At 43.0% G+C, this 21,118-nt stretch overlaps 1 protein-coding gene across 3 annotated transcripts in view; it reads left to right on the top strand.

Moving 5' to 3' along the window:
* The window catches only part of PNPLA7 (patatin like phospholipase domain containing 7), a gene marked incomplete in the record, with an annotated part of 370,650 nt that overhangs the window by 145,530 nt on the left and 204,002 nt on the right, over window positions 1-21,118 (top strand). For all 3 annotated transcript variants that reach the window (XM_034793933.1, XM_034793931.1, XM_034793932.1), the window contains 2 exon segments: window positions 1,674-1,805; window positions 3,135-3,258. In XM_034793933.1, coding sequence (XP_034649824.1) covers window positions 1,674-1,805; window positions 3,135-3,258 — 256 coding nt within the window.

Raw genomic sequence — 21,118 nt, 5'->3', positions numbered from 1 at the left:
CTGTCTCCCAAGATCTGTGAGAGTGAAGGATTGTCCTACAGGATAGGTTGTAGATCCTTGATGATGCGTGGAGAGATTTTAGTTGGACTTTTTAACTTTAGTCGAGTCTGCCCCTAATTTGTCTTGTGACTCATCAGTATACAACTATGATTTTATGTGCCAAGCCTAGTAAAAATACCTAGCTGTTACATAGTGCTTTTCAAAGACTAATTATAGTCTGTCTCTCTCTAGTGTTGTTGTGTTGGTGCACTGCTTGTCCTCTGACTAGTCCTGCCACTCTGTAAGGGCATGTGAGTTAAGGGTACTCAGAAATGTAGAACTTCTGCACATTCATCTCTACCCGCCAAGCCCCAAGCCTGTGATTAAAACCTCAAAATTAGGGACACCAAGAAATGATTCATGCAGGAAACTTAAAATGCAGAGGGATCTTTCCTTCGTGTTAAAGTAACTTTCTGTAACGTTAGGTTCATGATTCTTTGTTTCTCGTGAATAATTTTCCACAAAAGACAAGAGGAGACATCAGGTTTGCATGGAAGGTAGGGGACTTTAAATCTAAAATCCCTGATGTCCCTCAACTGGTTTGTCTATGCTGCAGCTGGGAGTGAGCCTCCCAATCGGGGTAGAAAGACTCACACTAGCAGGGCTCAAGCTCGCTCATTAAAAATAGCAGCGTAGACATTATGGCATGGGCTGGGGCTTGGGCTTTGAAGCCCATCTGACCAGCTAGATTTGAGATCCCAAACTTCAGCACAAGCCACAACCTATATACTGTTATTTGCAGCATGCTAGCTTAAGCCCTGCTTTGCAAGTCTGTGTTCCTGGGCTCACTCCTAGCTGCTGTGCAGCCATTCCCAAAGTCAGGGACATTATAGAGGTATGCTGCTTTGTCAGGGTCTGATGGAACTAGCTGTTATCCCACTTCTCCTGCGGATGGCTAACTTTATTGCTCTCAGAGTCAATTGTTTGAGGGTATGGGCTTTAATTACCACTTAAAGCCACTGAAATTCCCATAGTGAGCACTATGTCATCCAGGGTGCAGGTCTCTGTCTTTTTAATTTTATTTTTAAGATCATGATCAACTGCCAAACCCAGTAAGACTCTCAGGGATTGTCTACATGGCATGTCCAAGCGCATGGGGGGGTGAGATTTGTAAAATGCAGTAGTGTGCTGCTCTCCGTAAAGAGAGAGAACCTCCTTAAACACTTCAGCGTGTGTGTGAGGGAGGGACTGGGGAGGCCAGTGTATAATGTACCCTGGAAAACTGGAATCTTGGCACCAAGGGAGCAGTAGTTACTTATTTTTATTCCATTTCTAAAATGAAAACCCATTAAACTCATTCTCCTTGTGAAGCCGTGCGTTCAGGGCCGGCTCCAGGGTTTTGACCGCCCCAAGCAGCCCAAAAAAAAAAAAAAAAAGCTGCGATCGCGATCTGCAGTGGCAATTCGGCGGGAGGTCCTTTGTTCCCAGCAGAAGTGAGGGACCATCCGCCGAATTGCCGCCGAATACCTGGATGTGCCGCCCCTGTCTGGAGCGGCCGCCCCAAGCACCTGTTTGCCAGGCTGGTGCCTGGAGCCGGCCCTGCGTGCGCTGCACCTGCAGCAACTGCGGTTTGCTCTGGGAAAGGTGTCTGTGTTTGTTTCTGTCTGAGTGAAGTGTTTGTTTTTCTCTTCTAGGATAATGCGGGTGCAGCCAAGTGTAGTGCTGGGTGTGGCCCACAGTGTTGTAAAGAGGATGTCCTCGTTTGTGAGGCAGATTGACTTTGCTTTGGACTGGATGGAAGTGGAGGCTGGACGAGCTGTTTACAGGTGAGAAGTGAGCAAAATGGCCCATGTTTTGTAAGTCCCAGTACCCCTGCAGGAATGATATCAAAGGTTTCAAAGTAATACATAAATAAATAAGAGTGCTTTGCCTAACTGTCATCCCCCATGGAGTCACACTGCTTACTCACTGGGGCAAGCTCATCAACAGGTGTAGGAAGGGTTCATCTGTTTTTTATCTTTTGAGGGGTTTCTCTTGTGCCATTCAGCGTAGTATTTAAGGACTTTTCAGTTTTGTGGTTTTCATTTATATTCGTGAGAGTGGGATTCTGCATGCTGCTTTGATTTAAATTCTTTGGTACCTTTCTGATGTAGCAGAACAGATAACACACACAAACTAAAACAATAACAATTCATATAGATAGGTTTTGTTTGCCAGTAAAGTCCTCTGCCTCAAGGAGCTTACAGTCTGAAATAAACCAACTGAAAGGGAACTCAGTCGGGTTTGCCTAACAATAAATTAAAACTGACTTTACAGCACTTAATATATGTACTGGGCCACATTCCTCCTTAGATAGCTCCATTAGTTTTATAGAGTTATCTGTGGTATAAATTTGATCCATTGCATGAAAGCAGTGGGTGGGAGGACAAAGCTCTGATTTGCAATTAGTATAAATAGCAGGTAACTGTAATTCTAGTTTTTTGTTACTGCTTTTGCAATGTCATTACTAATAGAAATCTCAAATACTTGGTCAGTGCATGAAAACATCATGTATCAATGGGGAAATTTGTTGTAAATCATATGGCCGGGCTATGCTCTAGTATTGGTTCCAATATCAAAGTTTTAAGCCTGGCTTGTATCCTTCATTGTGCTGGAGATCTGAATGCCAAACAGCATTCTACCATATCTACAGTGGGGCTTGAACCCAGGCAAAGGCTACAGCTTCACACCATTGCACAGGTTCTCCCACCAGAAGAGGAGGCTGAGGTTTGAGTCAAGCCACCCACCCACACAGTTTGTTCTCTTCTCTCTGCACAATTGCCCTATTCCCCTAGTTCAACTATTTTCCTGTAGCCTGTTTGCTTTGCTAGGGAATGTTCAAATTCCAGCTGTCTGCCTGGTGACCTAAAACCAGCCAGTTGTTGATTGTATATAGTCAAAAATGAAAGGTGTTTGCAAGTTGCATTTGACAAATCTGTGGTCAGGTTGTTTTTTTAATTGTTCAGTAAATGTTTTTTCTCTCATCTCTGCAGAGAGCAGAGCTACCAAGGGATGGTGGGGAGGTTTACATAGAGCTGACTAGTTAATTATTTTTGTGGATGTATTTGCTGAGCACAGACACCCACTAATTCATAGTATGGATTGTTCTCTCCCAGGCAGGGTGACAAGTCAGACTGCACATATATTGTGCTGAATGGTCGACTTCGGTCTGTCATTAGGATGGATGATGGGAAAAAACAACTGACTGGTGAATATGGGCGAGGAGACCTAATTGGGGTGGTAAGAACCAGCTTCAGAATTTACTTGCTGAACTTTATAGAAAACTCTGGCTTTTTAAACAAAACAAATAGAAATACGTTAATAGGTCTGATCGTAACAACTTGCTGGTCTTGGCTTGTGAAAGTGAGGCTGTCAGGCTATTTGAAAGGGAGGAAGCTGCTGCTACCAGCAAGCTCTGTGGCAGGATAGTCCATGTGTAGTCTGTTCAGATTCTTTTAAATTTGCTACTGTTCTGTTTTGTTTCTGACATTGTAAGGGGTATGGTATATGTGCACTGTGCAGATTTCTTTAAATCAGTGTAATTTGGAATTGAAAGAGCTGGTTTGACGTTAGCGTATATCCCCGTCAGACGACTTTCTCTCCCACATGCCTCTGTTCATTACTTGCTCTTAGTACCCAGGTTAAAATATGAAAAGAACGTCCGGCTTTACACCAGAGTAATGTAGGCACTTTGCCTGTCTTAAACCTAAACCAAGAGGACCTCTGAAATGCTGAGGCATTTCAAACCCTCTCCTGTTTGTTCTGGCTGTTGAGGACTAACAGTTCTGCCTATAAATAGATGTGCTACTGCAACATACCATCAGGAGGAGTGCCAAGTGTGGAGCTCCCTTGAGACACAGAACGATCAAATGATATTACAACATCTTATTTTGCACTAGTTAAAGGCAATAGTGGCTGCATGCAGACAGCAGGTTAATGAAAATGACCTAGTGGGTATTGGGACTACAAGTGGGTATTGGGACTACAAGTGTAACTACTTGTTACAAAGTATAGCGTAGTGAGGAGGTGTGGCCTCCCTCAGAGGCGGATGTGGAGGGAACGCCGCAAGCAGCCTGGTGTGTGGAGCCAGGATGACCAAGCCCTGTAGCAGCTCAGTTTAGAAGGAGTTGCCAAGGGATAATATTTACTTATCTCTGATGCTTCATGTTTTAAAAGTCTTTTGAGATTATCCAAATAAAGGCATTAAACAAAATAGGCAAGTTATGCATCCCCCTCCAGCAGCAGCAGCAGCACTTCAAGGAGTCTGCAACTCTCTTGATCAGATCCTGGAAGAGTCCTCTTGAGGTGAAAGAGCGTTATCATAAGCTGCTTGATATCCTCCACCCACCCTCATCAGTCCATGTTGCCCTGCCTGTTAATGAGGCTCTGCTGGACCCAGTGAAGATCATCTGGCGCACCCTCCCTTCTATACTGCCTACATGCAAGAGAGCGGATAAGAAGTATTATTTCCCAGCAAAGGATTCACAATTTTTGTTTTCCCATCTCTCACTTAACTCCTTGGTAGTTGATGCAGTTAATGAATGTGGAAGACAGCACCATACTAAAACCACACCTCAATAAAAAGACCATAAGCATCTAGATTTACTGAGGAGGAAATCTTCTTATACGTCAGCTTCCTTACAATTTAGAATTGCCAATTATCAGGCGTTAATGGCAAAGTACAATCACAAGAATTATACCAAGCTGAATTCTTTCATGGACCACCCATCGACAGAGCACAGGGAGCAGTTCCAGGTAATTGTTGAAGAAGGCCAACTTCTTGCTAGAACAGCCCCATAAGCCTCCTCTTACGTGACTGATATTGCTGCCTGATCGATTGCTACAGCAGTAGTTATGGGAAAGACTTCCTGTCTTCAACTCTCTGGAGTCCCAAAAGAGGTCTAAAGTACTGTAGAGGACCGTCTTTTGATGGGTCTAAGTTTGCAGATAGCACGGATGAGTCTCTGCAAACATTAAAGGACTCTAGAGCTACTTTATGTTCTCTTGGTATTTACACACCTGCTTAGAAGAGAAAGCTCAGCAAGTCACAGATGGCCCAGAGATCCCAGGTTGCCCAATTCCTTTCCTCCCAGAGGTCGTATTAACCACAACAAAAAAGGCAGAGATTCCAGAGAAGGAAACAGCCTCCCACGTTGTGCCCATCCACCTTCAAGCAGCAATTTTGACAATTGATCGAGGGCTGAATTGCCATCTTCATCCTCTTCAGCTACACTGTTTCTCCAGCTTCCTCACTTTGGCAACCACTTTCACCACTTCAGGTGCACTTGGGAATCAATCACTATGAACAAGTGGGTTTTGGAGATCATCTCTCTCTCTCTCTGAACACACACAAAATGTTCAACTAGACTATGTTTTTCATTGTCAAAATACTGCACCACAATGGACATAGTGTCCTCTGTCAGTAGTGTAATCTGCAATTATTGAGACCATTTTTCCATTTAGCGAAGACACAATCTTTTGTTGCACAACGTTGTGCAAGGCCACAATTAAATAATTTTGGATGCGATTACTCAGATAGTGTTTCGAGGAGATTGTTGCACATGCTTTGCCATTACGGGATCATATTTTTGGAGCATATTGACAAGATTTAGAAATAAACCTTTCTCAAAACTGTCAGCTTTTTCATTGTGACCCCTGAATGGTCTCCCACCTTCGCCAAACACAGAACAATGTCAATCAGTCACTCTATTACACTTCGGTTATGGCACCGTTGTTCTTCTTGTTTAGACAGATAAACCTGCTTGTCCTCATCCAATAATACATCAATAGGTTTCCCTTCATTAAAACTTGACCATGAAGAACAGCTCAACACATTAGATTTTGACAGTTGGTGGTTTTTAAAACATTCATTAGCCCTATGCCAGTTTCTGAATCCCTTATCAATAAATGCTGGATCAGTGTGACCTTTGTTTGCTGCATCATTAGAGGAGAAGAAACGGCAGTAAAAGCAAAATGTTGCAACCTTTGATGGGCTATATTCTAACCACCTATTCTTTTCATACCAATTGGACTGAAAACTTCTTTGTTTATTCCCTATTTTACTTCTAGGAAACATGCTCAATATAGGCTGATAAGGACCTCTAGATAATCGAGACTGGCGTTCTAATCTATTTTTTGGAATATCACAGAACGGGTCATCAGATGGAATGTATAATGGCTTTGAATAGGAACTACACTGACCTGAACTAAGAGACAAAGTCTGTTTCTGTTGGTCGTTACTCAGTTTATCGCATGCACTGGAACTGGTGGCGGCATTATCTTCATGTAAGTTCTTAACCGAGGAGTCCGAGGAATTTGCACTACTGTCAGCACATTCATTATAATTCAGTTTGTCTGTTCCTTTTCTTATCTTAACAACGAACCGATCCATATTTCAAAATTAAAGGGGTGTATCATACGATTGAATTAAAACGTAAAGCCACGGGCTTATGCTATTTCAGTAGAGTGCACGCAACAAAGATTACAAACCCTGTAGACACTGTGCTGGGCACGCCTGACGTGGTCACTTATATAGGTCAAAGAATTTTCTAGAATAGTAGTTGGAGGGGGAGGGGACGCATGCTGCGAGCGAACTCGGGCTTTCTATATATTTCTGCAACATCTATATTACGCAATTCGACGCTTATTGCATAATACAACAATCCATACTTTAAAACTAAAAGAGCGTATCATGCGATTAAATTAAAACGCAAAGCCACTTTTTTTTTTTTTTTTGAGACATTAGGTTGTGCTTGGGCACACCCGGCACACCCCGTACGCATGCCTATGAATGGCAGATAGCTAAAAAGTGACAAGTTTTTAAAGTGCTTGTATACCAATGTTTGAAGTCTAAATAATAAGATGGGTGAACAAGAGTGCCTCATATTAAATGGGGATATTGATATAATAGGCATCAAATAAACTTGGTGGAATGAGGATAATTAATGGGATGCAGTAATACCAGGGTACAAAATATATCAGAAGGACAGGACAGATTGTGCTGGTGGGGGAGTGGCACTATATGTGAAAGAAAGCGTAGAATCAAATGAAGTAAAAATCTTAAATGAACCAAACTGTACCATAGAATCTCTATGGATAGTAATTCCATGCTCTAATAATATAGCAGTATGGATATATTACCAACCACCTGAACAGGATGGTGATAGTGACTGCGAAATGCTCAGGGAGATTAGAGAGGCTATAAAAATAAAAAACTCAATAATAATGGGGGATTGCAACTATCCGCATATTGACAGTGTACATGTAACCTCAGGATGGGATGCAGAAAGTTTGACACCTTAAATGACTGCTTCTTGGAGCAACTAGCCTGGAACCCACAAGAGGAGAGGCCATTTTGATTTAGTCCTAAGTGGAGCACAGGATCTGGTCCAAGAGGTGAATTTAGCTGGACCGTTTGGTAATAGTGACCATAATTTAATTAAATTTAACATCCCTGGGTCGGGAAAAACACCACAGCAGCTCAACACTGTTGCATTTAATTTCAGAAATGGGGAGTACACAAAAATGAGGAAGTTAGTTAAACAGAAATTAAAAAGGTACAGTGCCAAAAGTGAAATCCCTGCAAGCGGCATGGAAACTTTTTAAAGACATCATAATAGAGGCTCAACTTAAATGTATGCCCCAAATTAAAAAATATAGTAAGAGAACCAAAAAAGTGCCACTGTGGCTAAATAACAAAGTAAAAGAAGCAGTGAGAGACAAAAAGGCATCCTTTAAAAAGTGGAAGTTAAATCCTATTGAAGAAAATAGAAAGGAGCATAAAACCTGACAAATGAAGTATAAAAATATAATTAGGAAGGCCAAAAAAGAAGTTGAAGAACAGCTAGCCAAAGACTCAAAAAGTAATAGCAAACATTTTTTCAAGTACGTCAGAAGCAGGAAGCCTGCTAAATAATCAGTGGGGCCACTGGATGGTTGAGCTGCTAAAGGAGCACTCAAGGACAATAAGGCCAATGCAGAGAAACTAAATGAATTCTTTGCATCGGTCTTAATGGCTGAAGATGTGAGGGAGGTTCCCAAACCTGTGCCATTCTTTCTAGGTGACAAATCTGAGGAACTGTCCCAGATTGAGGTATCATTAGAGGAGGTTTTGGAACAAATTAATAAACTAAACAGTAATAAGTCACCGGGATAGTTCTCTGAAAACATCCACTCAGTGTGCAGCGGCAGTCAAAAAAGCGAACAGAATGTTGGAAATCATTAAGAAAGAGAGAGATAATAAGACAGAAAATATCATGGGTGGGAAATGGACCCAAGGATATTGCATCATATATTACTTCAATGGGGAACCCCTCCAATAGACTTGTTTGCCACAGAGTTAAACAAGAAATTTACCCGGTTTTGCTCGAGGGGCAGACTAGGTCATTAGTCCCTGGGGAATTGTTTTCACCTTCATTTCTCCCCTAATAGCCAAAGTTATGCTCAAAATAAAGACAAAGCCTGAGTCATCCTAATGTTTCCAACCTGGCCCAGGCAAATGTGGTTTCTTTATCTGATACAGCTGGCTGTTTGCTCTCTGATCACTCTTCACACCGCTCCTCATCTCTGCTCCCAGGATGGTGGGAAGATCCACTGATGGCCTTGTCACTACTGGATATACTGGACTACAACCTAACTCTAAAAAGCTCGGAACTCTCGATGAGCTCCGTAAGAGTCCACCTGGCAACCCTCATGGTTTTCCACTCCCTCTTGGGGCTGGTCTACACTAGGGGGGAGGAATCGATCCAAGATACGCAACTTCAGCTACGCGAATAGTGTAGCTGAAGTTGAAGTATCTTGGATCGAATTACCTGGGGTCCAGACGGTGCAGGATCGATGGCCGCGGCTCTCCCGTTGACTGCGCTACCGCTGCTCGCTCTGGTGGAGTTCCGGAGTTGACGGTGAGTGCGTTTGGGGATCGATATATCGCGTCTTAACGAGAAGTGATATATTTATCCCGGATAACTCGATTGCTACCCGCCGATACGGCGGGTAGTGAAGACGTACCCTTAGAGGATTATTCCGTTTTTGCCCACCCAACCACAGCAAGATTCCTCTGCGGGCTTGGAAGCCTCTATCCACTGGTCCAACACCCTACTCCAGTATGGGACCTCAATCTGGTCCTTAAATGCCTCACAAGACCCCCCGCTTGAAATGATGACTACCTGCTCAGAGCTTCATTTGTCAATGAAAATTGCATTCCTNTGATAAGAATATGTGAAATGTTTCAATCAATCTAAATCTGATTTTTTGGATGAAAAAAAATTGTCCAAAATTTTTGCCCAGCTCTAATCAATGCCTTATTTTAATATTTTCACTGGAAAGAGGCATCTATAGCAGCACACTGCCCCCTAGCACCATTCAGGGGCACCTATGAAGTATTGACTCAAAGAGAAGAGTGTCATCTATTGAATTCTCACAAGAGGCATTTAAGGACCAGATTGAGGTCCCATACTGGAGTAGGGTGTTGGACCAGTGGATAGAGGCTTCCAAGCCCGCAGAGGAATCTTGAAGGTTGAAATGATGACTACCTGCTCAGAGCTTCATTTGTCAATGAAAATTGCATTCCTGATAACCATGTTGGCGCAATGGGTTGGAGACATATCACCCTTTCACAGTATTTTTTAAGGAAAAAGTCACGCTGTGGCCCCACCCCAAATTCTTACTCATAGACTTCAGGGCCAGAAGGGACCATCATGATCATCTAGTCTGACTTCCTGCGCATGTCACAGAACCTCATCCACCCACTCCTGTAATAGACCCCTCACCTCTGGCTGAGTTACTGAAGCCCTCAAATTAAGATGTAAAGACTTCAAGTGACAGAGAAACCACCATTTACACTAGTTTAACCTGCAAGTGACCCATGTCCCACGCTGTAGAGGAAGGCAACCCCCCCCCCCCCCCCCCCCGGGCCGCCCATCTGACCTGGGGGGAAATTCCTTCCTGACCCCAAATATGATGATGAGTTAGACCCTGAGTATGTGAGCAAGACCCACCAACCAGGCACATGTAGTAACTCAGAGCCTTCCCCATCTAGTGTCCCATCTCTGGTTGTTGGAGATATTTGCTGCTAGCACTTGCAGGTTGGCTAGATGCCATTGTAGGCAGTCTCATCATCCCCTCCCCTCCATAAACTGATCAAGCTCAGTCTTGAAGCCAACTAGTTTTTTTGCTCCTACTGCTTCCTTTGGAAGGCTGTTCCAGAACTACACTCCTCTGATGGTTAGAAACCTTCATCTAATTTCAAGCCTAAACTTGTTCTTGTGTCCACATTGGCACTTAACTTAAATAAGACCTCTCCCTCCCTGGTATTTATCCCTCTGATGTATTTATAGAGAGCAATCATATCTCCCCTCAGCCTTCTTTTGGTTAGGCTAAACAAGCCAAGCTCTTTAAGTCTCCTCTCGTAAGGTAAAAGCAGCAAAGAGTCCTGTGGCACCTTATAGACTAACAGACATATAGGAGCATGAGCTTTCGTGGGTGAATACCCACTTCTTCGGATGCATGTAGTGGAAATTTCCAGGGGCAGGTATAAATATGCAAGCAAGAGGGAGTAAGGCTAGAGATAAGGAGGTTAGTTCAATCAGGGAGGATGAGGCCCTCTTCTAGCAGTTGAGGTGTGAACACCAACGGAGGAGAAACTGCTTTTGTAGTTGGCTAGCCATTCATAGTCTTTGTTTAATCCTGAGCTGATGGTGTCAAATTTGCAGATGAACTGAAGCTCAGCAGTTTCTCTTTGAAGTCTGGTCCTGAAGTTTTTTTGCTGCAGGATGGCTACCTTTAAATCTGCTATTGTGCGTCCAGGGAGGTTGAAATGTTCTCCTACAGGTTTTTGTATATTGCCATTCCTAATATCTGATTTGTGTCCATTTATCTTTTTACGTAGGGACTGTCCAGTTTGGCCGATGTACATAGCAGAGGGGCATTGCTGGCATATGATGGCGTATATTACATTGGTGGACGTGCAGGTGAATGAACCGGGGATGGTGTAGCTGATCTGGTTAGGTCCTGTGATGGTGTCACTGGTGTAGATATGTGGGCAGAGTTGGCATCGAGATTTGTTGCATGGATTGGTTCCTGAGTTAGAGTTACTATGGTGTTGTGTGTGGTTACTGGTGAGAATATGCTTCAGGTTGGTGGGTTGTTTGTGGGCGAGGACTGGCCTGCCACCCAAGGCCTGTGAAAGTGAAGGATCGTTGTCCAGGATGGGTTGTAGATCACTGATGTTACGTTGGAGAGGTTTTAGCTGGGGACTGTCTGTGATGGCCAGTGGAGTTCTGTTCATTTCTTTCTTGGGCTTGTCTTGCAGTAGGAGGCTTCTGGGTACAAGTCTGGCTCTGTTGATCTGTTTTCTTATTTCCTCATGTGGGTATCGTAGTTTTGAGAATGCTTGGTGAAGATTTTGTAGGTGTTGGTCTCTGTCTGAGGGGTTGGAGCAGATACGGTTGTATCTCAGCGCTGTGGATTGTGTGGTGTGTCCAGGATGGAAGCTGGAGGCATGAAGGTAGGCATAGCGGTCGGTGGGTTTTCGGTATAGGGGGTGTTAACATGACCGTCACTTATTTGCACCATGGTGTCTAGGAAGTGGACCTCCCATGTAGATTGGTCCAGGCTGAGGTTGATGGTGGGGTGGAAGCTGTTGAAATCATGGTGAAATTTTTCCAGTCTCTCCTTCCCATGGGTCCAGATGATGATGTCGTCAATGTAGCGTAGGTAGAGGAGGAGCGTGAGTGGACGAGAGCTGAGGAAGCGTTGTTCCAGGTCAGCCATAAAAATGTTGGCATATTGTGGGGCCATGCTCAGCAACCAGTTGTGCTGTGTCATCATCAGGTATGCTGTTCCTGACAGCTTGTATTCCATCTGTGTGTGGGATGTTTGTGTAGAGAGCCTCTACATCCATAGGGGCTAGGATGGTATTTTCTGGAAGGTCACCAATTCATTGTAGTTTTCTCAGTAAATCAGTGGTGTCACGGAGATAGCTGGGAGTGCTGGTGGCGTAGGGTCTGAGTAGGGAGTCCACATATCCAGACAGTCCTTCAGCGAGGGTGCCAATGCCCGAGATGATGGGGCATCCAGGATTCCCGGCTTTGTGGATCTTAGGTAGTAGATAGAATAACCCCGGTCGGGGCTCTATGTTGATTTGTTCCTATGTTAGTGTAGGGAGTGTCCTGAGTAGCTGGTGCAGTTTCTTAGTGTATTCCTCAGTGGGATCTGAGGGAAGTGGCCTATAGAATTTGGAGAGTAGTCTGGCAGCCTCCTTTTGGTAGTCAGACCTGTTCATGATGACAACAGCACCTCCTTTATCAGCCTCTTTGATGATAATGTCAGGGTGGTTTCTGAGGCTGTGGATGGCATTGCATTCTGCACGGCTTAGGTTATGAGGCAAGCGATGTTGTTTTTCCACAATTTCTGCCTGTGAACTTGGTGTTCACACCTCAACTGCTAGAAGAGGGCCTCATCCTCCCTGACTGAACTAACCTCGTTATCTATAGCCTTACTCCCTCTTGCTTGCATATTTATACCTGCCCCTGGAAATTTCCACTACATGCATCCAAAAAAGTGGGTATTCACCCACGAAAGCTCATGCTCCTATATGTCTGTTAGTCTATAAGGTGCCACAGGACTCTTTGCTGCTTTTAAAGATCCAGACTAACACAGCTACCCCTTTGATTCTCATAAGGTAGGTTTCCCATTTCTAGACAATCATAGTAGCCCTTCTCTGCACCTGTTCCAGTTTGAATTCATTTTTCTTAAATGTAGGAGACCAGAATTGCACACAGTAATCCAGATGAAGTGTCACCAGTGCCTTGTATAGTGGTACTAACCCTTCCCGGTCTCTACTGGAAACACCTTACTGAAGGTTTCTTCCGAGTTTCATGTCAACCAGCCCATTTACCTGCCTGTCTTCCACCCCACACTGCATCTAGATAACCAAGAGACACTGCTACACACCCTTGATGTCAGGAGGGCCCTGGCCTTCTATCTGGATAGGACAAAGTCCTTCAGAAAGACCAATAGTCTGTTTCGCTAGCAGATAAAGCAAAAGGGTCTGCAGGCTCTAACCAGAGGCTTTCCAAGTGGATATCAACCTGCATTAACTCTTGCTATGAATCTTGCACTATTCAATCACCTTTGAATATATGCGCTCATTCTACAAGTTCCATTGCCACTTTATGGCCTTCCTCAAGAGCATGCCCATTATTGAGATCTGTAAAGCTTCTACTTGGGCATCTATATGTACATTCACCGAACACAATGCTATAACTCACAATTTTGCTTCTGATACTGTGTTTGGCTCAGTTGTACTTTCCTTAGTACTGGACTTGACTCCGAAGCCTCCTCTGCCTCTGTTCGGTAGTCACCTAGTCTGTAGCACCTGTAGGAACACTGCTCAAAGAAGAAGTAATGGTTACTGATCCTGTGCAATAACTGTTTTTTTGAATTGTGTGTCCCTATGCATGCTCCACTACCTGCTCTTCTTCCCCTTTGCTTTGGAGTTCTCTGTTGGGGAGCTCCTCAGTAGAGAAGGAACTGAGGGCAGTTCACCCATGCAGTGTTATACAATGGCACGAGGCACAAGACAGACTGGCATGCAAGCACAGGCCAAACAGACACTGCTATGAGAAATCTCTATCAAGAGCATAGGGGGCGCTAGCACATCTAGAGTGGAGTACCTGTAGGAACACACATCTTGAAAAACCAGTTACTGCATGGGGGAGTAACCATTTCTTTCTGTACTTCAATAAATGGGCACAGTTTTCCAAGTCGGTTCCTAATGTTAGGCCCACGAAAGGGCTGATTATCCAGTAGTTCTGTCACTGGGAGAGTGGGTTGGGGGGGGGGGGGGCGCCGCTGCACCCCAGTTCCAGGCATGTGCTCTCATGCCCAGTCGCAGTCAAGGAGGTTTATTTAAAAAAACACAGTTTTAAGTCAATACCTTTTCCCTAGGCTTCAAGGCCACCCCTACCAGAGTCTCAGCTCTCCAGCACCCAGCAGCTTCCTTGTCTCCTACATCTCTGCTCCCCTCTTTGAACTGCAGCTGCAGGCTTGCTTCCTTGAGCCCCTGGCCCCTTTGCTCCAGGGACCCACCACAGGAGTTAACTTAACTCCACTCCTGTGTGGCCTCTGCTGACAAGGGCTCAGCCTGTCTCAGTCCTTTTCTTCCAGCTGCCTACAAATGGCCCTTTATAGCCCTGCTCTCTTTAATTAGCTGGATTGGGCTCATCTGCTCCAGTCCTGGGCACTGGGCTCAGTCTAAGACTCTAAGAGACCAACTACCCTGTGACAAGATCTTGTAGAAGTTAATCAGAGCAACTGGGTGCACAGCACTTTTGAAAATTCATGCCACTTATCTAGGCTCCTAAGTACCAAACTGTGGATTTACCTGTGGTTACCTGCCTCTGAAAATCTTGGTCAGAATCCAGAAGGCTTCTTTAAATGTTTTATTAATGAAAAAACGAACAGGCTTCATGTCCAGGAAAGTTCTGCACACTGTTCTCTAGCACATGACTTATCCATGGAAAAGAAACCCAGCTCTTGCTACAGTTTTTACTCCTCACAAAGAGGGAAATAAGTATCTTTTAAGTAAACCATACAGCAAAACCTGTACAAACACATTTCTGCAGCCGCACTCTCATTAACCACACTGAGAGCCAATGATTAATTACAGTGGAGATTAAATTAAAACAGCAAATGATGCAGTGAGCCACATCTGCCATGCAGTGAATTTCATTTTACACTCTAGAAATTATGAATAATCTAGTCTGTTTTAAATCTTGTAGTCTTTAGAAATGCAGTTCAACTCATAAATATTGATATGGTAAAGTTAAGAAATGTTCAAGACCAATGATCAGAATGATTCTGAAATGGATTGTGGTTTCTTTGGAGATTGAGAGCATATTCCTTTTCAGTGTTTTAAATTAAATGTTAGTAACCTCTAATCTCTGTGCAGTCCCTAAAGGAAATGGCAGTATTGGTTTTTTCTTCAAGCTTTAGTTCTTTACCAGAATCCACATTGTCACAAGCTTGTTTCCTTTCACAAAAATTACAAAAGCAGCTAAGTGTTTAAAAAATGTGCTTGACAGCAGTGCTATAGTAGCTATTGCTTGGTGCCTTGGAGCGCAAATGGATATTTTTTAATGTGCAAATGTGTGAAATTTTTGCCAGTTAACTTCATGTTACTTTGTATCCCTATTTCCCCCCTTCCCTCATTAAAAGTTAGGGCACTGAAAAATTCACATAGGCAGGTGAACACTTGAAAGGCCCTTTCAGTGCAGAGTTCACACTTATGAATGGAAGAGATGGTTGATGCTCAAAAGGTGGTCTATGGGTTTGAGCAGAGTAATGGCAGCCAAGTGTTCCTGAGGTCTGTTCCCATTTCTGCCATTGACTTGCCTTGTAGTACAACTCTCTGATTTGCTATTGGCATAACACTTTGCAGGCATTACTTAGCTGTGAAGTTGGTAAATATCATTATCCCCTTTTATACAGGGGTATTTTAGGCTTAGGCAAAACTGAAGTAACTAGTTCAAGTTTGAACAGCAAGTTAGCGTCAGAACTAGGATTAGAACTGGTGTCCTGATTCCCAGGTGCTGTTGCCGTAGCAGTACCCTCAAGCCTTCTAGTGCCAGCCATCCAAAACACTTGCCAAAATCTGTGTTTCTTGCCTATTGTTTCATCCACGTCATCCTGTTTTTTGAATTGCTTTGCTGCATGCCCTTGCTTTCAAAGCCTTACACCATGCAGCCCCTGCCTGTATGTCTGACATGGTCTCCTTTAGCATCCCTCGTCCCTTAGCCCTCCTCGGCTCCACCCGTGATCCAGCATTGCTACCTCATCCTCAGCTTCTTTCACTGGTATCTCTACACTTTCTTCCATGGCCCATCCTCTCCAAACCTGTTTGCCAAGCCACCCCCAGATTGCTCCTAAAACCTTGTTCTGTTGTCCTGCTTATGCAATGTGAGGGTGGAGGTTGGTAATTGAATTTATTTTAAAGTTAAGGGATCAAGTAAAGCCATCAAGGTGTGTCTGTCTTTGCTGAGTTACTGCATGGCCTTAGGCCTGGTGTATAAGGTAGACCCAGCTACGTCACTGAGTGGTGTGAAAAATCCAGCCCACTGAGTGACTTAGTTAAGCTGACATAACCCCCGGTGTAGACAGCACTAGGCCGATGCGAAAAATTCTTCCACTGACCTACCTACCGCCTCTTGGGGAGGTGGATTACCTATAATAATAACACCTCTGCAAATGCTGACAGCACTCATCTGTTGGCAAAACTGTGTCTGTGCTTGGGGTTTTGACTGCATATCTGTCACTACGGGATGTTTTTTTTGCAACCCTAACTGACATAGCTACACTGGTAGTTTTAAGTACAGTAGAACCCCGTTTAACCAAGCCTCCATTAACTGACTCTCTGTATTAACTGAACCACCAGCTGCCAGGGGCACCCATTCTCCGGTTTATCCTGATTTTTGGTTATCCGATTTGGGCCCCAGTCCCAGTTAGATCGGCTAATAACTACTTTATAGACCAGGCCTTTTTCTCTTTGACCCTCCCTTGTGCCCTGCCAGATGCTCTTTGGACTTGTTTCATGTGGCACCTGGCAGGTTTGGGGCACTCTGGTAACGACGGTGCTCTAAAGGTACGTTGTGTAAGGAGATGCAGTGGCAGCTGAGTGGCAGCATCCAGGACTCTGTCCATTTTATTTATTTATTTATTTAGTGTTTTATGTGTGGTCTAGAGGGGAATATTTAAATCCTGTAGCTGCAATATGTTCTTGCGAGGAAGCACCCTTCTTAAACATCGTGACAACTGGTGTCTGCTTCTCACTGACACTACTGAGCTTTATATGAGTGGTGAAAAGAGAATAAAAACATCACCTTGCTATATCGGTATTATCTCTCCTTTAAATCTCCTCCCTTTTTCTCTTTAAGCAGGCTTCATCTTGCTTTCACTGAAGTGTCTGACAAAACTGTTGATTTCAGGACTGAGCTTTTTGTCCTCTCCAATCTCCCTGTTGTTTTGTGCCACAACAGACCATGTGTTCCTAGGCTGTTAGTGCATTGCTCAAGTGTCTGAGGGAACTCTGCTGTTGTAAGCTCTCAGTGTTTGCATTCAAAGACACTATATAGACATTATCCATAGTAGCCCTCATTAATGGGGCTCAGGGGAGGGAGAAACCAATTCGTATAAAAAGTTATTTAATTCAAAAAACAAAAAACCAAGCCACGTCCAAATGTTTCTATTGTAACTAATCCCATCATTCTCATATCTGCTTGTTACTCATGCTCATTGTCTTATCCAGTAGGTGGCAGTACTGTGTCTTAAACTACATCTGTTCTTGCTGGTATAAAAGCCACTATTTTTTATAAACCAGAAATTGGTGGAGATTGGTGTGTAAGACTGAAAGATGCAGGATGGGGAAAATGAAGAGACTAAAAGAATCTCAGAATGGAACGAGTGGCCATGAGGGAAGATCCTGAAAAAATCCTGAAGGGGAGGGGAACACATGGAAGACTAGAGAAATAGCAAAAACGATTAAATAGCTGGAAGGATTGGTACATGAATACAAACACTGTTTAGCTGGCCTTGGATCAGTAATTCAGACATGCAGTTTGGTAAGCTGGTACTGCTCAGTTTAAACGAATCTGATCTGTTGGATAAATGGATACTATATACATGCTGGCCCTGCACAGTATATAGGATATAGCATTGTGTGGGTTTAAAATATGTATTAAATCCTGCATGAAAAGCAATGAATTGTCCTACATAGAAACTACCTTTCAAAACCATTACATCTGCTGCTTATTTTGGCTACAATCCAGTGACACACTTATGCTCGTGCTTAAAGCTTAGTTCTGTTTACTGGGCTATTCATAGGCTTAAAGGTAAGCGGTTCTTATAGGCTTTGCTGGATCAGGGCTATTGTTACAAAAAAGAGAATTCAGACCAGTTGAGCCAAATTATAGATCAGCCACTTGCCAAATTTTACTTTAGAAATGTGACAGTTGGAGGTCTGTCAATGGAAAAATGTCAAGAATGGATCCCTTCATCTTTATTTTTATACTCATGTAAACAGGGCCAAACAGATATTTTTCTTTCAAAAGACTGGAGTAAGAGCTTTTGTGCCAGGTGTGATCATGAAGTGAATTTATCACCATTTAGTAGGTGAACTGTCGGGTGACAAACATGGTTTTGTGGCCCTTTCTTTGCTGCTTCATGATGCATAAAGAAGGTCTTAAAGGTGTCTCCTCCTCATCATCCTCCTGCCCCAAAAGTAAATTCAATTAAATGAAACAAGTAAATAAAATCACACTTCCAAATGTCTCTTGGTGTTTTATACAGGACACTTAGGTCCCTTTTAAAAAAAAAATCTGTTTTTTCCTGAACTCTGGAGCCAACTGGAGACCAAGTATTATGATATAACTGGCAACGGAGAGGGGAAAGAGAATTTTTATTCAGACTCTTTTGTCTTTGACTTTTGTTCACACACATTGAACTCAGACAAGTGACAAATGGTGGGAGAGAAGGTTTGTTACTAAAGGTAACACTCTTGCTTATATATACTCTCTCGTAAGGGTTGAGATTGAAGTTGAATTACAGGTCCAACAAAACCGCCAGCACAAATCGTAGACACCAGCCTTATGTTTGATATTTAGGCAAGAAACAAGGAGAAGTCTCATCCATTTCTGTGTGGGTAAAAGGGACTCTCAAGTCTTTATAAAATCATAAAAAATCAAAGACAACTCATTTTTTCTTTTGCTGGTAATTTTTTTACAAACTTCCCAAAATTGCACTATTTTATGACAAACCACTGGCATCTGAATGCAAAGGCAAATTGTAGTTAAACATCTATGCCCTTTTAAGTGCACACTTTATCATCACAGCTAGTGTTTGTTACCCTCCCCATACCAGCTGAACTAATATTTGTATGGCCCTCCTGATAAAGGGTTACAAGCAAGCTACACCTCTGTCTCTTGTGCACTTTCTGGGACCTAGACAGTACTTAGACATTTCAGTTTTCAATTTGCAGTTTTCAATGTTGACACACTGGGAATGTCTACACTGCAATAAACCTCTGCAGCTGACTTGGGCTCTTGGGGCTCAGACTAAAGGGCTGTTTAAGTGCAGCATATATATTTGGGCATGGGTTGGAGCCCTGACTCTGGAACCCCATGAGGGGGAGGGCCCCAGAGCTCAGGCGCCATCCCAAGTCTAAACATCTGCACTGCATTTAAACAACCCTTTAGCCTGAGCCTGAGTCAGCTGGCATGGTCCAGCCATGGGTTTTTAATTGCAGTGTAGACGTATTAAGTATGTCTATATGCATATAGAATATCGTGGAGAGGGTCAGTAAAAACAAAGCACATCTTAGGAAAATTCCTTTTTTTCCAAATTGCATACAAAATAGTAAGTTTAGCACACACAGTAATGTACATGCCGTCCAGGAAATGGGAATGGTAAGGATGAAAACACAGCCTTAGCTCTTATCCCTTAATCACATGCATTATGATACAGTCCTTAATTATATGATCACATTTTCAAACAATACAGTGTAATAAAAAACATTCTGCAACTTTAGATACACATGTAGGATGGTGCATTATGCTTTTCTCTTCCATACTTATTTATTATTACATTGGCAATTTTTGTGTATTTGGACTATTGTGGGTTTAATGAAACTTTGATATATTACCATAGATTTTTTGGTAGTGATATGTAACAAGCTATTGCATAAATATTCCTGTAGTTACAGGCATATTTGTGTTTTTAAAAAATCTATCTGATTAGATGAGTTAATTCTGTTAGAAGAATTTAGTGGAATCTTCAACATTGGAACAAATTATGAATAACATAATGACAGATAAAAACCTGTCATTCTATTTGTGTTTCCTTTGCTATTGGAAAATAGACCAAGATGGAAAGTGACGTACCTTTTTATTGTAGGTGTCTGTTAGTTGCTAAGCCCTGAGAAATTTTTATTATACAATCCATAGTAATTACAGCTGCTACTACATCTGCTGTTTCTTTCTAAATAAATGATATGTGGATTTTAATCTCAGCAAACTGCTCCCATTGCTGAACCAGACAGAGCTAGGCACCAGGCTGTGTTACTAAGCAATGAAATGTCATAGCACACCCCTGGGTCCTGACTGACAACATCTCACACAGTGGGTCGTCTTATTAAGCATCTGATGGTTTTTCAACACGAGAATCCAGTTCTGGATTTCAGCAAAATTCAAATGAAAACTGGTCATTGTTAATTATTTGCTAAGTAGCAGAATGGACAGGAATCCAAACTACTTTAATGAAAAGCTGCACTTTGCAGGCCAGAACCCAGAAAGTAACCTGTTGGAGTTCCCATATGAAATATCGTGTCCCCAGCTTCCATTTTCAACTCTCAATCATTCTGTTCTCTGTAAAAATTCATCTTAATCCAACATAATAAACAGGGGTGTTTGAGTGCATGTACCTTGTTTGTACTTATATAGTCATCTGCCTTGTATCCAATGTGTGTAATAAGTGTCACGGAAATATTGGGGGGGGAGGTCACTGCTGACTGTCACATAAGTATATATCTAAAATTGTCTGAAAACAGTAACGAAGTCTGGGGCACACATGGACATGATTTAATGGCTTGCTCCCCATTACTTTCTTTAATCTTGTAGGAAGCTTCTGTTCTTTCGCAATGCTGTTGGTGCCCCATGCTCTGGGAAGAAGGCTGAAAGCTTAGCAGGAATAACGTGTGCACCTTGAGGATTTTTTATGGTTTTGTTCTTATATTGGGGGGCTTTGCAAATAAGAACTGTGGCTATAGCAAATGACAGAGCCTTGGCATGCTTCGATGTATGACGGGCTGGTTCTCCCTGTCACAGATCCACAGCCCCAGCTTTTAAACAGTCTCTTGGAGGAATCCCTTTAGTGTGCCAGACCCCCATGGGCCCTATTCTTCCTTAAGGATGGGCCACATGACCTCCCCACCGAGACTAAGCATCTGAACTCCATCACTCCCGTTTCTCGCTGTGAGCTCTGCCAAGTGAGGCCAAATGAGATAGGCTCTTAGGCCTTGTCTACACTACAAAGTTTTGTCGTCAAAAGCTGC

Source organism: Trachemys scripta, chromosome 17, assembly GCF_013100865.1.
Source record: "Trachemys scripta elegans isolate TJP31775 chromosome 17, CAS_Tse_1.0, whole genome shotgun sequence".
In the NCBI taxonomy this organism is placed as follows: Eukaryota; Metazoa; Chordata; order Testudines; family Emydidae; genus Trachemys; species Trachemys scripta.
This window is presented reverse-complemented; position numbering and strand designations above follow the sequence as displayed.